We start from the raw sequence: 17856 nt of genomic DNA, 5'->3' as shown, positions 1-17856 counted from the left end.
GTAGTTATTATAGAGGAGGCGATTTATTCTTGGATATTCACTCTTAGTGGTTTTCTACATCTGAATATTGTATTGTATATTGTATTTTGTGTTTCAAGGTTCGTTCTGCTTAAGATAATGCCAAACCGTTGGTACGTTCCCTAGCGAATCCAAGATAACACCAACAACAATTGCACAACATGGTAAGAAAATTCAATGGGATATGCATATCAAGTAGATACAAAAATAGGAAAAAGTTTATGAATATTGCTACAGATGAGTTTATAAATATTGTTACAGATTAATATAAAAATTGAGAACAAGGGAAGGTTTAAACTCTGTAAATATTACTTTTTGTTGTGTAGAGCTAATATTTAGTATCCAAAATATTTATAAAATATTTATATAGTCAAATTTGGAAAAGGGATAAAATACATTGCACGATTACAAAACCATGATCAACTAGTGTGCAAAATTTGTATAACACACTTACATATATTTCTGAATGTATTAAGATTTAAATAAAGCAACTACTAAAAGTACGGGACTTCTGTGAAACAAGTCAAGTTTTTCCATTTCTTTCAATATTTATCAACCCTTCAAAACTGATGCTTAATAAAATCCCAAACTAATTGCTGAATGTAAGACCCCGTTCTAAAACCCTTTTAAATGCATTTTTTGCCGTTGCTCTTGCGTTAATAAAGTGCTGGACAACGGACAAAAAGTTTGCTTCCTGGCTAGACATAATTTTAGGGCTCTTTGCGCTTGTGTGGGATGCCACCCACACCTCCTGCTAAAATGAGCGGAAGAAGGTCCACTGGCAGCTGGTGGCGACCCTGGAAAACATTGTCCAGCACAACCAAAATGTAATTTGTCCAGCAAGAAACGGAAAATGCGACAAAAGGCGAAAACTTGTTGGTCTGTGTTGTCCACCAACAACATTCTGTGACTCGAGGTCATTTTTGTGCATAGTTCATTACGATTGAACTGCCGCAAAGGTTCCCTTTTCCACAAACATGTGGGAGGAAAAGGTAGCTCAAGCAGAAAGGGATGGGCATAGTGGGTAGAGAAAGAGAAAGACTCTGACAATGCGAAAACTTTCCATTTTAGCACACTTTTATTTTGACTATCTTGAAAATCACTTTTAATTGGGATGTCTGGATGCTCTTGCAAGCTCTTTGGAATAAAATGAAATTAGATTCATTTAATTTCGGAAATTTAATAATTAAGTAAGTAATTTGATTTATTTGTATAAGCTTTCGCGTTTTTGAGCAATTTTTTAAAATTTCAGCAATTCATATCCCTTTTAAATCACAAAGCACAAAAACTGTTTAATTTTACTTTTCAATTCAAATTGAGCCTCTTAAAAAAATCAATCTTAAATTAAAGAAAAAAATAAAATATTTGCTGACTTTCAGCCGATTTCTCAATGTAATGTTAAGTTTTGTTGTCGAGTTAAATTGCAGTTTCGAAAAAAACGTATTTTCTCAATATTAAAGTTTATATAACCGGAAACTCTAAACTACAGTAAATGTTCAAGTTAACATTAGTTGGTGGGAACAGCGAATAAGACAAAAAAATGTAAGCCTTCTTAAATATTTAAATTTTTGGTGTCACAAGAGACTTTATGGAGTTCATTCTTATTAGCAGTTCTTTATTTTGCATCCTGGCACTACAAGTCTAAAAATCATAGTATAATGTAGTAGTCATTACTGTATGCAAATCAAGTATGTTTTTGTCGAATATTCAAAACTTTTCGAAATAATTTTTTTAATTAATATTCAATTCAAACAATGGGAAAATGCATAATACAAAATATGCCAGATTGGTAAATTCCCTTAATATACGCTTTTAAATTTCTTATAAATAGCTAAAATTACTTTAATTGCACATACGTGTTGTTACATAATTTTTTTCACGGCTTAGCTTAAGCCACCAAGATAAATACATTTAAGTTTGCATATAAAAATATCGTTCTAGTTGCGATATTAACCAGTTCCACGAGTACCATTAATCCACTACGATGGGGAATTTGAAAGTCTGTCTTCTCCTGGGTCTTGTGATGTTTATTTCACCTATCGATTGTAAGATCGACTGTACTGTCAATGGAACCCAGAAAGAATGTCCTTATGCATGTCCTGAAACCTGCGAATATAATGGTGTCGGACCTTGTGTAAAGATCTGTGGAGGACCTTGTGTGTGTAAGCCAGGATATGTAATTAATCAAAGGATTCCAGCCTGTGTCCTGCGCTCTGATTGTCCAGCAGGAGTGGTTCAAAAAGAGGTGCAACATATGTTGAAAATTTGAAGTGCTTTGGTCTAGACAGACATTGCTAGTTACAATAATAACGGATATATATACTTAACGGATACATATTAATATATTATTTGGGATGTGGTTAACTTGTTTTTAAGCTGTGAAATAAATTAGTAGTAAATAAAACGATTTTGAACAATATTAGAAATTCCACAATTTTTACCTCTTTCACAGTATTGTGCAAAGTGAAAATGTCATACAGTTGCATCCTGTACCGGCCACTCCTCCTGTTTTCCCCCGTTCAATGGCCAGTATTCTTTGTCAACCTGATTAGTTTGCCTGCCAATTGAGGGGGTCGGTGGCTGCTGCTCCTGATGCTTCAGTGTTGGCCATTGTCCTGGGCCTTTAAACTTGGAAATGCTGGCTAAGGTCGACTTTCAATTTTTGGTTTACAAAATTTCTTAACAGTTCTTGTCACAACAGGCTTTATAGAGTTCATTATTATTATTAGTTCTTTATTTTGCATTCTAGTGGTAATGTGGTAGTCATATAAAGAAATGTCGTTCATGATAGGGGTTTTTATATACAACAAATTTTAGCTTGAAAACTCCAAACAAAATTATCATTCCTTGGAGAAATTGAATTTGGGTTTAAGAACAATTTGACTTCATGTTAACGTTCTCTAACAGATAACAACAATCTTAACATAAGTTGGTGAAATCTACCATAAAAAAAATCTAATCTAATTATGTGCGTGACTTAAATTAAATAAAAATTACGTACTGTTGCAAATTAAATATATTTTTGTTTAATACTCACAACGTATCGAAATAATTTTTTTTTTTAGGTTAATGTTAAGTTTGAGCATAACCCTTTAACTTATTTTAGAGAGGAAAACAGTTTGTCGCACGAATTAATTAATGGGAAAATATAAAAAATATGCCAGATTGGAAAATTCCCTTAATATACGCTTTTAAATTTCTGATAAATAGCTAAAATGACTTCAATTGCACATACGTGTTGTTATATAATATTTTCACGGCTTGGCTTAAGCCACCAAGCTAAATAAAGTTAGCAAATACATTTAAATTTGCATATAAAAATATCTTTCTAGTTGCGAAATTAACCAGTTCCACGAGTGCCTTTTATGCACTACGATGGGGAATTTGAAAGTCTTTCTTCTTTGGGGTCTTCTGATGTTTATTTCACCTATCGATTGTAAGATCGACTGTACTGTAAATGGAACCCAGAAAGAATGTCCTTATGCATGTCCTGAAACCTGCGAATATCGTGGTGACGGACCTTGTGTAAAGATCTGTGGAGGACCTTGTGTGTGTAAGCCAGGATATGTAATTAATCAAAAGATTCCAGCCTGTGTTCTGCACTCTGATTGTCCAGCAGGAGTAGTTCAAAAGTGGGGTAAATCATATGTTCGAAATTTTAAGTGCTTTGGTCGAGACAGATTTTGTGGCAAACAATAATATCGTATATATGTACTTAACGGATACATTTTAATAGCATATTTGGGATGTTAACCACAACTTGGTTTTAAGATGTGAAATAAATTGGTAGTAAATAAACCGATTTTGAACAATATTATAAATTGTACAATTTTTTGCACCTCTTTCACAGTCATTGCATTTTTCGCACGTATTGTGCATAGGGAAAATGTCATAAAGTTGCATCCTTTCCCGGCCACTCCTCCCGTTTTCCCCCGTCTTTCCGCCCCCAAGTCCAATGGCCAGAATTCTCCGTCAACCTGATTAGTTTGCCTGCCAATTGAGGTGAGTCGGTGGCTGCCTCTCCTGTTGCTTCTGTGTTGTCCATTGTCCTCGACGACTTTTTTTTGGGCCATAAACTTTAAACTTGGAAATGCTGGCTAAGGTCGACTGTGGCGATTCCACTTCCTGGCAGCCACACAATGCCCAGTCAATGCCCAGTACTCCCCCAATGTGGGGAGTTCCCCTTGGCTGTTGCTGGGACCATTTTGACCGTTAAATGTTGACATTTGTGCATTTCATTGTGTATGACCTTTTGGTCCACAACAGCAACAACAGCTGCGAAAATGGTACACAGAGAATAGAACTTCTTAGAATTGAAAACATTTTCCTCATCAGCTAATAACAGAGTCGCGAAATTTTCAAAGAAAATTTTACTGGAATTTAATATTATAAAAGATTATTTTTTGTTTTTGAGAAGTAAAAATCAAACTGGAAAAAAGGTTATTTTAAAATAAACTTGTAAATGTTAATCATTTAATTGTTCTTTATCTAATTGAAAATGAATAAATGAAAATGAAGATATATGACAACATAAAACAGTTGTGAGGTCATAGAAATAACTAAATAAATATAGAGTCTATGACTTTTTGATAAAATCCCATGGATTATTAACACTTTGATCAAATTTTCTGACATGTAGGCTAGTTTTGATCTCAAGGGTATCAGTTTTTCTCAGTGTACGAGCAGTAGCTCGGCTGAAGCAGCCGAAGAAGACGCAGAAGGAGCACAATGTGGAGCAGAGGTCTGAAAAGGATGCTTCTGCCCCACTATTGTCGTCGCTTGTCTACTCATAAACTAAATGTAAATTCCACCCCTCGGTGCCAACGTGCCACCACTTTTATTGCAGTGTTTCGCTGTCACCACGGCGGAGATATGTCGCCCCTTAACCCACCAGTGCCCCCGAACTATATCCATATCCTTGGCTCCGTGTGTGGCTGTTCGCATTGTTCTCGTTGTTTTTGTCAACAGGCTGCAGTGCAGCAGTGGAAACAGCGGGAACCACTCGCCTCCTTCGACTTCATTGTCCTCCGTCCGTCTGTCCCAATGTCCGTCTGTCCCAAAGTCTGACTGTCTGGTGCGGATGCAGTGGCCATGATATTTGAATTTATAAATCTATAAAACTCCAGAGCGGCGGGGAGTGCGATGTATGTGTGTGGGGCTGAATTAGAAGGAAATGAGAATTCGTTTTGTTCAAATAGAACTGGTTCAAAGTGAGGACACCCCAGAGGACTGTTAACACTTAAAGCGGAAAAAAGAGTTTCAATCAGTCAGCCAGTTTAGAAGCGGAAAAACAAGGGGAAGGGTGAAATGGTGGTAGGAAATTATATACAAAAGTCTAATTAACCTGGGTGAGACTAATACAATTGGTTTCACACTGTAAAAGTGAATTACCAGTGTGCAAGTCCTACATCATTGCAATGATTGCATTGGGAATTTAAATGTATCTAAAAGCATTAAACATTTTTCTTATTATACCCGTTACTCGTAGAGTAAAAGGGTATATTGTATTTGTGCAAAAGTATGTAACAGGTAGAAGGTAGCGTTTCCGACCCTATAAAGTATATATATTCTTGTTCAGGATCACTAGCCGGGTCGATCTAGCCATATCCGTCTGTCCGTCTGTCTGTCCGTATGAACGCTGAGATCTCGGAAACTATAAAAGCTAGAAGATTGGCATTTTGCATGTAGATTTTAGGAGTTCCTACGCAGCGCAAGTTTGTTTCAAAATGGTGCCACGCCCCCTCTGACGCCCACAAGCCACAAGCTGTGGCCACAGTTTTGATGATATTATGAAAATTTTAATTGATATGTATTTGTTTCGTCAATAAATATCGATTGGCCTAATAAAAGTTTGCCACACCCACTCTAACGCCCAAAAACCCATTAAACGCTTAAGCCTGGCTAGCGCCCACATTTTCGCCTTTCATGGCCCGTGGTAGCGCCATCTAACGGATGACTTTGGAACAGCTGGCCAAGGTGCTCAACAGAGTCAACGTTAATTCTCGATAAGGATTTTTATTAAAGGAAATGGCGATGGTTTTCATTTGTCAATACCGAACTATATCCCAAGAACTATGCAAATCAAATCTTGTTAGCCAAATTAGAGGTCTGAGTCAGACAATGGCGTATGTGTGTATGTATGTAAGCATATACATATGTATGTATTTACATTGTACACAGTTGCAATTGCCCGGCAAAGATAACTCCTTTCAAAGAAAGCTATTCGCTATACCCGTTACTCGTGTTGTGCAAACATTTAGACTTTAATATACATAATACTATTTAAGAATGTATGTGTTTAGCCAATATAAGTATGTATGTTTAATATTTCTAGTTAATTTATTGCACTCAAAAACATAAATATAAACACAGCTGCTGGTGCAGGACAAAAGCTGGCTGCGCTAAAGCAGCAGCGCTGGTGCTGATGCTCGTGCTTTAAAGCTGCCAGCACTAAGAGATCGCCGAATTCAAATTGATAATTTGAACTTTTTGTCCTTTTTTCCTGTGGTCACTATAATTCACATTATGTTAAAAAAAAAAAAAAACAAAAAAAAACACAAGAAGGCATATTTATATTAAGTTGTTTAGCTGAGTAACGGGTATCTAATAGTCAAGGCACTCGACAATAGCGTTCTCTCTTGTTTTTACATGTATTTAACTATGTTTATGTTTCGGTATAAAACTTACTAACACAAGTTGACAATCAAATACATGTATACACCGAAAGCATGGTTTTAAATTAAGAAGTCATTATTAAAGCGTACGTTTCACATATCCTGTATGTTAACACATTTATGCAACATTGCTTAGTTAAAATGAGTTTGTTGTTATTTGTCAACTTAGCTGTATCAATAAATCCATAAGTCATACCATAAACATATTCTATTCTCCTGCATCATGTCATTGCGTCCTATTACCATACATATATTTATCCGTATCACTCCAAGGGATTTCCCGCTGCAGTCATTGTCTGTCCACCAACTACTTTACAGCTGTCAGATTACGAATGGGTTGGGAATAAATAGGGCTTTTGGGGGGAAGCAAGGACTTTGCTCCCCTCAAAGTCTCTGGGCCCGCAACCCTTGAGCCTTGTCTATTCACTTTCTAATGGGCCACGTTGACGTTTTTAGACTGCCACAATATATGTGTTTGCTTGAGAGTTTGTATGGTGCATATGTCTAAGCTCTAAGCTCCCCTCACCCCTTGGTCACCCCTTCTCAATTGTCATCATGCAATTGTGGAAGTGCAGAAGTGAAGTCCTTCAACCCTTCCCCACTTGTGTGTATAAAAGTCTGAAAAGCCAACTTGTTACATATATATTTGTATCTACAGCACATATTCCACTTTCTTACCCCTTCAACAGTGTTAAAAAAATTCTTTAAACCGCTAAAAATTATCTCCCTAACTCTATTTTAAAACCCCTTAATTAGAAGGAAAATGCTTTATTCGAAAATTCCTTTTTAATGAAAGTAGTTTGTCTTCTTAGTTTTCCAAAACAATATAATTTATGGAATAAAATATTTATGCATCTAGTTTAACGCAAAAAAAAAATAATATTCTATTTTAGATTTTTAAAGTATTTAATGAAATTTAAGGCTTACCTAGGTAATAAATTGATTCGAAAATTACATTTTTTGAATCGAAAGAATATTTTTTTTTTGTTTTTTGTTAAAGAAAAAATAATTAGAAAACTATTAACATTAATAATAGATTATTTATGAAATAATTACTGATTTTTGTAGTGTAAGGGCAGTTCTTTTGCTGGCACATTTGCCATATCATTTGCATTGTCGTGTCCATTTCGAGGCTTAGCGTACATCGCGTATAAATTGCATAATTTATGTGAATTATGCCGCATAACATTCTCCTCGTCAGTCAGTCGGCGACCTCTGGCCCGCAGTTAACCCTACAGGGCCCATAATTGCGGAGTTGCTGGGCCCTTGGGGTGCAATGAACTTGCAAAGTGGCCTTGTCCAGGACATTGGCATGTCCTCTGTCCCCGGAACTTAATTGTGACAATTGTCAAAACACTTCCTGGATCCTCCTTCTGCTGGCACAAATCCAATTAGTTGGCTTTAGTCCGTGACACAATCACTCACTGGCTCACTCACTCAATAATTTAGCAAGGATTCAAAAAAAGGCAAGGACGAGGGGTGGCAACCAGCTCACTTCCACCTTTTGCGAGTCATTTGGTGAGCAAAACGATTCGTGTTGTTTCAATCAACGATGCCAATCAAAATGAGACCGATTTTTATGCCACAGAGTTTGAACTCCTAACCAGTGAGATGGAAAAAGGCAAAAGGAAGCTGCAAATGGGAAGCTGTGCATGTAACTATATTTATTATTCGATTTACTCCAAAGAGGCTGTTGCCTCCGGCATATAGAAAATATATAAAACGAAAACTCCTTGCTTGAACCATTTGCAATACGGGTTAGACTGGTAATAAAAATAATAGATATAAATAAAAATCAGATTTTCGACATTTTAAAGTCATTTTTTCATTTGTGGATATATCCGTTACCTGCACAAGTAAAAAGTATTATATATCATTATGCATTAAATTATTTAAAGCTTGAATATTTTACTTTATATTTATGCAGCAAAATATTAATTTTTAAAATCAATTTTTTCTGATTTGAAATTGTTAATTCACAAATGCGTACCCACACGACGAACACCAAAACACAATTACTCGGATAACTTACTCTTAATGTTCGTACTACTTAATGTTCCGACTGCAGGCCCTCGAAAGATCAACCTCTATGATTTATATGCAATTTTGCGGGAAATGTTTGGTGTACCCTGGTCTTGGCTAAATCACATTTGCTTGGGCTTGGCCTGGAGTTTTCGGGCTTTGCTGCCGGAGCTAGTCATTAAGCTAACAACGCTGCGTATGCGTAATAAATAATTGAAATTTCCGCCCAGAGCCAAAGGTTAACCGGTGGGGAAGGGAGGGGGGTGCCAGGAGAAATGGAGAAAGCGACTGAGACATTGAGAGAGAGTTGTGTGTTTTTAGCTTTTGGGCAAGTGGGCGCACCAAAGCGAAAATGAAAATTATTTTCATTGCGACTTGGAGAAGGGGAAACGCTGGGAGTAATGAACACACTTTTCGCATTTGAGCTTGCTGCAGCAGCACGCTAATGGGACAACAACAATAACAGCAGCAAAAATAGCAGCAAGCACTTCCACCAGCAGCAGCAACAACTACAATACAGCAACTGTTGCTATTCCAACTTGCTATCCTCACATTTTTAATTCCTTGGCACATTTGTGTAACGTGACATGAAATCCATTTGATGTCGCCGTCATCTTTCTTTCCAACTCTACCTCTCTCTTTCCTTCTGCCTATTACCATCTCTTTCATTCTGGTCCCGCACTTGTTAACAAACAAACACGCTTTTCTACTTTTTATTGCTAATTTTTATTTTATTTCTTTTTTTGTATCTTCGCACTGCAACAACAAGAATAAGAAGGTTGAAATTAAACCGAGAAAAATATATAAATTTTAAATTTCGATTTTTCCATCCAGTAAAAATATTTTCAAATTAAAAAAAAAGTAAAAGCTAAAATAAAAAAATATATCGGAATGAATGAAACAATTACTTTACTTATTCGTAAATTAGTTACTTTACTTTTTTGTATTTATCCTAGTACTTAAATAATAAAGATTACATTTAAACAAATTGAGCAACTGAACTTGTTAAGCATAACATGTTAAATTTAAGAATTTATATTTGTGCGATGTTTTTTTTCTCAGTATTGCAGGGTAGATGGAAATGGTCGCGGGGAAAACCGGGAAAAGTACAGTGGGAACAGCAAAGCATTTTAACGCGATAACTCCCCTGGCAGTTGAGCTCATAAATTTATAAATGAGCCAGCGACTGTAAAATGCGAAACGAGCCGCGATGACACTGAAACTCGGTCGGAAAAACCAGTGGAAATGGGGAAAGGGCGAAGGAGATTGCCTTGAAAAGCACTCATCATTTTTTTCATTCTTTTGACAGAAATTTGAGATGAGTGAAGGGTATCGAGGCGGTGTCCTGCAGTTTGTTTAGGACGAATATTGACAAATTTCCTCAAAACTTTTCGGATAGCTATGGCCTAATAACATAAATTTGAAAGGCTTATAATCTCATAAGGGTAATAAAATGAAAGGCACAATATTTAAATCTTTTAATCGAATATTACCAACTTTAAATTATTCAAACGTAAATTTTATTTAGATACCTAAATATTCTTAGCTTTAACTTAAGTGAGGAGAATATTTTAAAAACATAATTTCGCCTTTACATTATTGTTTTATTTATTTTTTAAAAATTTTTTTCTCACTTTTGACCATTACATATCTTTTACTCAGTAAATGACCCCTTAAACCAACTATCTTCAAGAGTATTTGCTTGTTTGCTTCTGTTAATTTGCAATCATTTCCCTTGTTGCTTTTGCTTTTATTTATTTGTATAACTTTTGTCATTCATAATTATTTGGGCTGTTTGTTTGTTTGACTTGTTGTTGTCGTTGGTCCCTGACATCGAAACATCGGAAACGGAAACAAATGAAGTATCAGACAGGGAAATGTGTTTGCTTTACGAAAATTGACTGAATGACTGACTGAGTGCTAAAAAGCATTCGAGCTACTTTTAATATTTCATTCCCAACTCATGAATTTGTATTTCAAAGAGAGCTAGATGGTGGGGAAATTTTAAATATGCATTCACGCTTTTATGAGCTTCAAGGAGGGAAATCAAATTGGTGCCCTGTGAAGCCCCCCAATTATTGTCCATTTCGGCATACTACCATTTGTTTATGATTTTCTATGCCATGATGAAATTAAAATTTCTTTATTGGCCCCGATACTATGCTGCGCTTGGTTGGGTTTTCTTTGTACATCTCTCGTATTGTTGGATGTTTTTCGGGCCCAGCCGAATGCAATTAGCAAAGCTTAATGTGGAAATATTGCTATAAAGCCAATAAAATTGAGAGTGCGGTCAAGCGGCATGATTGGATTTCCACGAGGTTAGCAAGCAATAGTAGTTAACATTATTCCAGGCTTATAGATTGCGTGCGGTTTTTATCCATAATTTCAATAGCAGCCGACGACTGTTATTTATCAATTTATTAAAGAGTTTCAGTATTTGCACACATTTAATTTGATATATTTTTTTTGGAATAGAGTTTGAGTCTTAAATGTAAAATAAGCAATATATTATATAAAATGCTTAAAAGAAGTTATTAGGGTAAAACAAGATGGAACCGAAAAGAATGAATTTTATATAGTTAGTACGCAAATAATTTATTCATAGTATTTACTTCGAGTTTACTCAGAAAATGCATTTACTAAAATTTTTAATCGAAACCGAAAATCTACCTCAAAATTTGTACAGTATAAAAATATAATAAAACCATGGCAAATAACTTTTAATCTTCTAAGCCACAAGTGAATACTTTCAGCAATTTATTTAAGATTTTTAGGCTTTGATTGCGGTTTCCTGCATTTTCAGAAGCCACAAAATAAATATTGTTTAACAATTTGTTAAGCATTTTTACTTCGGCCATCGACTTAATCGACTTACAAACTGTTGAATAGTTTAGTAAGGTCAAGTGATTGATTTAAGCTTCTTAAATTATAGAAAACCAACTTGTACCCATACAGATGTTGGCGATGTACAGGATTTTCGGCAACTGCAAAAACTCATAGCCAAGCCAAAAAGCATTAATCGTATGTGACCCAAAAAAAATAACGCTGTATAAAAGTCTAGACGAATTTAACTTAATAGTGGCACTTAACCCCAGACAACCCCTCAGTATTTTTGCATGTGTTTTTCTGGGATTCGACCCCACACGTTGGCTGAATAATTGCCATTTTGACATTTATAAACATATTTTAAATAAACTTCAATCAATGGTCTCAGACATACTCACCCAACTTGGCCCAAAGCAATGCAAATGATAGACTCACAAAAAAGGTGGGGAAAATAAAACAAAGCGAAAAATGGGAAAACAAAGAGGGAAAATCACAGAGAAAAAAATGGGGGGAGGTCTGGGGCATGCCTTAAAAGTCAATTTGCCGCAGGCATTGCTAACAAAACATGGAGCGCCACGGCCAACAGACAATGCATATAAAAAAGGTGCCGAAATTTCCACAAGCACACGGGCATCATCGAATTTCCATACCCCAAAAAAAGGAGGGGAGGAAATTTTCACGCAGCTTAAAAACCGCACTCACGCACAAAATATTTTTATTTACCTTTTCGCCGGAACGGCAGGCGGTTTGCTGGGCAAACAATAACCACCCGATTCTCAAGTTACGGCTACAGTATACCCCTATACCTCCTCCACAAGAAATCGGGCACTAAAAGCGCCTTATTTACGACGTTTACATGCAATATTTACACGAAATCTCTTACAATAACAGTTATGCCTGGCAATGAGCCCCGTACTCCAACTTAGGATCCAACTCCGATCCTGGACCCTCACAATTGTTATTGCTGAGCTTGGTTTACTTTGCATTTCCCCATTACCTTTCCATATTATTAATTTGTCAGAAAAAACCGAAGGCGAATAGAACAAACGGATAACAATCAGGTATGCGAAATTGATCACTTCAGGCGCAATATGCTTAATAATCTAATGCGATTTAAGTGAATGGCAAACGAAAATATTAGGTTAAAAACCAAATGTTTGCATTTTCCTCAAGCCCAATTATCGTCTTTAAACATCCGAAAGCAAAATAAGAAAGTTCCTTTGCAGCTTAATATAATATTTTTTCAGGTGTTAGGTGTTGACAAGTATTTTCTTTCATTATTTGAGAATCATAAATATGTTTACTTCTGTCTTCAACCAAAAGCATGTGATAAATAAGCAATACAAAATTACATATATAAACACACACTTTTCTATTAACAAAAAAATTAAATAAAAGAAATGTACAAAGTCTTACTTGTGTTTCAAGTTTAATATATATTAATAAATGGTTTAATAATGTAAAGATTCAGATTTTTTTTTGCAGGATACTAAAATAATTCATTGGCTACAACTCTGTCTTGTGCCCCCAAATAATGTCGCTATTCTGATTTAGAGACACTCAAAATCAATCTGTCGTCATCCCTGAAAAAATGTGAGAGGTCTTTGCCAAAGAGCTTCGGTTCCGGCGAGTCCACGTATAATATTTTAGCATTACAACTGATTTTTCAACACGTAGCCGCATAGTAGGCAACGCCGCACGAAAAAATTGCCGTCGTCGTCGAGCCGCATTCATATGCAAATACATAAAAGGCGCACCCAAAAAATGGGGAGACAGAAGAATAAGTAAAAGAAAAAAGAATAAAGCGTATCCGCAAAAAGCGCGTTGCGCAAATAGCGCGCTTCCTGAAATAATAATTCAAATACTGTGATAAAAATCGACTATAAACTCGCATGCTGTGCAGGAAAATCCCCACCCAATCGGGCACCCCTCCATATATGCAGTCCTGCGACCCGATTTTCCCCCGGCACCCCCTTGAGTCCTGTTTGGTGCGTACGTGCGCATATTTCATTCCCTAACGACCCCTTTTAACTGAGAAAATGTGTTTTCGTTACTTTTAGCATCTTTATCAAATAATAATATTACGCCGCACGAACCCAAACGTCGTCGAGGAGACCGCCAGGAGTCCCCATTTTCCCCATTTCCCCCAACTTTCCATCTTTCCACCTATAGCTCACCCTCTTTTCCCCCTCGATACCGCCGAAAAAATATTTTTTTTGTTTTTATTCCTTTGCATTCTTTGCCATTTTGCACTCGGAGGTGGAGTGCGGAATGTAAAAAAGTATTATTGAAGAAATTGAAGTGTTGGCGGGAAATTGGCACGGAAGTGTAAATACCCTTGCGATTATTTAAGATTTCGGTATAAATTAAGATTTAATTATAGTAAAAATAAATATATTTATTTTAAATTGTAAGTTACAGAGATATTTATATATATATATTTTTCAATTTAAATAACATGGTTAAAATTTGGTCAAAAACACATTTACAATTTTCATACCATTCAAAATGTACAGAAAAGAAAAATGTTATTTTCATATATTTCTTTGTTACTAATAACCTATTTTTTAAAGTCAAACGTATTTAGTTACTTCATTATTTTTTATTTACTGAATCAAAATTTGCTAACAACGATTTGTAGTCCCTCATTTTTACCCACCGTCTAAAGGGTATCAAATAACCAGAGAAATACCGACAGCCGGTAAAGACTTGCTAAAATATATTGAACAAAAGTTTACAATGCGATGTTGAGTGCGACTGCGAATGGATAGTACTGAATTGGGGCTATGGCAACAGCTTCGACACTTTTTCAACGATTTCCTGGCAAACGAGGACCGTCTCTCTTATTTTTCTTTGGACATTTTTGTTTTTGTTTGATTTCTTTTGGGCTCAATTGAAAAATTTGCATGCCAAGAATTATGCAAAGCGTGGGCAAAAGGCTGTTGGAGCAAAATCGTCGGTAAAGGTCAGCCAAAAACAAAAGGGTTGCTCATTTCTTTACCTTTGAAACAACTAAACCAGACCCCTATCCCGGTTGAATTTTCTCCTTTTTCTTGGTTTTTGTTTCGAACACAACAAGCAGCAATTGAAACCATCGAAGATCATTTCATTTTTTCCATTCTCTTGTCCTTCGCATTGGTTTTCTTCGATTGGGTTTGTTTTCTCTGTTGACTGCAACCATTATTCTTGGCGGTAATTGAACAACGTGGCGCAATGTTCGGGGGCGTAAATAAATGTTGCAAAAAAATATACAAAGAATGAAAATTGCTTAGAACAAATGTCCCTTTTTTGCAGCGACTCCTTGCCACACGAACGCCCACCAATTGAGGGACGATACAGCTTCATTTTCATTGATGATATTGCCTGTTTACAGAGGAAAAAATAACATAAATTTAAAAAAAACTGAATATAATTTATGCTTTACAAGTTATTTTAAAAGCTAATCTGGGAAAGGAAATGGTAACCCACTAAACTAAATATAAAATTCGAAGTGTGGGAATGTGAACATTTAATCCAAATAACATGGTTTATTTTAGAAAAAGTTCAAAAGCATATGTAAATATGTTTTTACAAAATTTTTTTTTATTTTAAGTTATTTTCTACTCTTAATATACATAAGTCACATGTAAATATTTTGTTTTTCCTTTTTTTCTATGTGCGATTTGATTTGCAAATTTTGAATATGATTATTTGGCGGCATCGCATACCCTTCGGCATTTTTAGGCCAACAAAAATAGTGGCTACCAAATGCTGTTTGAAGGCTTAAACTAACATTTGTTGTTGACCTCAAAACCCTAAAATATTTTAACTAAAACTCACTTAAATTGAAAGATCCCATAGGGGCCAAACACCGAATTATAGCACACGTTTTCATGCATAATTAAAGTGTACATGACCCAAAAAGGCAGCGAAATTTTCCATTTATAAATTTTAACGAAAGGTCAGTGTGCCCTCAAGCACGTGGCTAAAAGGGATTTCTGTGAGAAAAAAACATTTTATGTTGCAGCAATTTATGAGTATTTCAATATTTTGCTGAAGACTCTGGGGACTCAGGCTCCACTCGGCAAGTAATTAGTATCATTTCGATTTTGCTGAGCACTTCAAAGTTCAAGAAGTTCAATTTCAATCGCCCTGGCGTACATATTGAATTCGTTTTCCAGTCAACGATTTTCCTCGGAATCTTATCTTCCCCCCTGCGAAATTCGGGCATTCTGGGCTCGAGGCTGTGTTCGACACGTGTTTAGCAGACACTTCTCTGTTTCTTCCCGCTCCTTCGCCGCCTGGCCTATATAAAACACGTACTTGCAACATTTATATTGACAATGAATCCGAGGGACACCATTGGCAACCCACGCAAATTTGCCGTAGATTTTTTTGATGTGGTTAATTAGACTTGGAGAACAACAAAGTGGGAGCACATCCCATGGAGATGCGAGCAAATTGTACAATTGCTGTCTGAGCAGCGGGCGAGTGGAAATGACTTTAACTGAATATTTTATGCTTCAGGGAGATTTGACAATAAGCCGAAGGAGGTCACTTGCTTGATGTAGTCGACTCTTGAATGCTTTCTGAATAGTATACCCTTCAGGCGGGAAATTCCCAGAATGAAATGATTTATGTTCAAGGAATACAGAATTGACAGTTTTTTCACAGAATTTTTACAAAATAAAATTATGTTTAGTGCTAGAAACACATAAATCTTAATGCTTGTTAAATATTAATTATATACGAAAACCATAAGATATTAAAAAATATTTTATAAGGTGAGGTTCCTTTGTCCTCTTTGTACTCTTTTTAAAAAACTAAAAATAATTAAAATTTTAAGAATCATTAGTCAAATATTTTATTTTAAGAAAGCCAAAACCATGCCTAATTAATAAAGACCCTGCCTTATAGAGCATGAAGCAACATGGTAGTTTGCAAATAAAAGTTTTCATTGTTTATCCCGTTAGTGACTAAGATCCTTCGACCACGCCCCCTAGCACCCCAGTCCCGCCCCTTGGCTATCATCCGCCGGTTGCGCACCATTTAGCAAAGTGAGTCACGTTCAAGACTGCAAATCGTTGTTGGCCCTCCGGCAGCCAAAAAGCCAGCACCTACACTACCACCACTACTTTGACTGCCACACTCGGCTACATGGTTTTGGTTATTGCAGGCGTTGTAATTTTTACAGCTTGTCACTTGTTGTTGAGTCCTTTCCGCCCGTTGTTCGACTCCCCGTCGCCATCCTCCGAAAAGCCGCTGTCATTGCCGTTCAGTCAATTTTTGGTTACTAGGCCCCCGAGACGTCTTTAATTGAGAACGGTTGCTGTTGCTATTGTTGGGTTTATGGCCACACCCCTGCTGAACAATAAAACTGAAGAGCAGAAACCTTTGACGTCAATAAAAAACACGGAACATTAAACGAGATCGAGGACGGGGAGTATGGCGTAGAGCTCCCTTTCGGAGGGGCCTTTTAAAGTCCTTGCAGCCACGCATTTTAAATAAGTTTCACCAACCAGAAACCTCGGGTAGCACGAGCGAAAAAACGGAGCCCAAACTGAGCGATTCAATTTGTAATAGTTGGCATATCTCCAAACCGCATTGCCGGGGGCCACAAAATCTTAAGGCCGTACCCTTGTCATTTTGGTTTTCATTTTTATGTCATATTATAGATTTTTACCAGCGTCCGCAGTCGCTCCACCTCCGTCCACATACGAGTTCATTTTTCATTCTTAGCATGGTTTCGTTGCCGGAAATGTTGTTGAAATGAGCTGATTTACCCCGGCACACATATCACATATAAACTTGTGGTAGTTGCGCCGGCCTGGGCTTTGATTGAATGTCATTGATAGCCAAATACACTTGGATGTATTACAATTTTTTAACACACATAAGCTCGTATCGAAAATAAATAATTTCAAAATTATAAATTAAGCCCTGTAGTATTTATTGAAAACTAAAATGGATTTTATTGCACATATCATAACAAATTTAAAATTATTTTCTTTTTAAAAGTAAATCTTTTTAATTTACAAAAAATGCCAATTTACATTGATGGATACAGTCAAGAGTATTATTTTCTTAAATCGGTAAATTGGTGCTAACAGAAACATCAACTCAATTGGACATATCTATATATATTAATTCAGTTGAATTTGTCAAAATTGTTGTTGATGCGCACACATTTGTAGCTCATTTCACTGCCAATTGATTTAGTTTACAATTAATCTGGAATTTACTTTCCCTTGCAATGCCCTGATAAACTTGCTCTGCCTCTCGGAAACCGACCAAATCTCTTCTGGCAAATAAATACAATTATACATTTAATGAGGAT

At 36.2% G+C, this 17856-nt stretch overlaps 1 protein-coding gene across 1 annotated transcript; it reads left to right on the top strand.

Annotated features, from left to right (window-relative positions):
* Positions 1-1960: 1960 nt before the first annotated feature.
* LOC123038086 (accessory gland protein Acp62F) lies at positions 1961-2442 on the top strand. The gene has a single exon (XM_044461672.1). It carries the CDS (start codon positions 2003-2005, stop codon positions 2285-2287), a length of 285 nt encoding a protein of 94 aa, XP_044317607.1. The 5' UTR covers positions 1961-2002; the 3' UTR covers positions 2288-2442.
* The last annotated feature ends 15414 nt before the right edge of the window (positions 2443-17856 follow it).

The sequence above is a fragment of the Drosophila rhopaloa genome, unplaced genomic scaffold (genome assembly GCF_018152115.1).
Source record: "Drosophila rhopaloa isolate 14029-0021.01 unplaced genomic scaffold, ASM1815211v1 contig_47, whole genome shotgun sequence".
In the NCBI taxonomy this organism is placed as follows: domain Eukaryota; kingdom Metazoa; phylum Arthropoda; class Insecta; order Diptera; family Drosophilidae; genus Drosophila; species Drosophila rhopaloa.
Note: the sequence above shows the minus strand (reverse complement) of the source record. Positions and strands in the feature narration are given on the sequence as shown.

Bases quoted from the DNA above. Each gene is read 5' to 3' on its own strand.
- LOC123038086 (XM_044461672.1), top strand. From the start codon at position 2,003: ATGGGGAATTTGAAAGTCTGTCTTCTCCTGGGTCTTGTGATGTTTATT.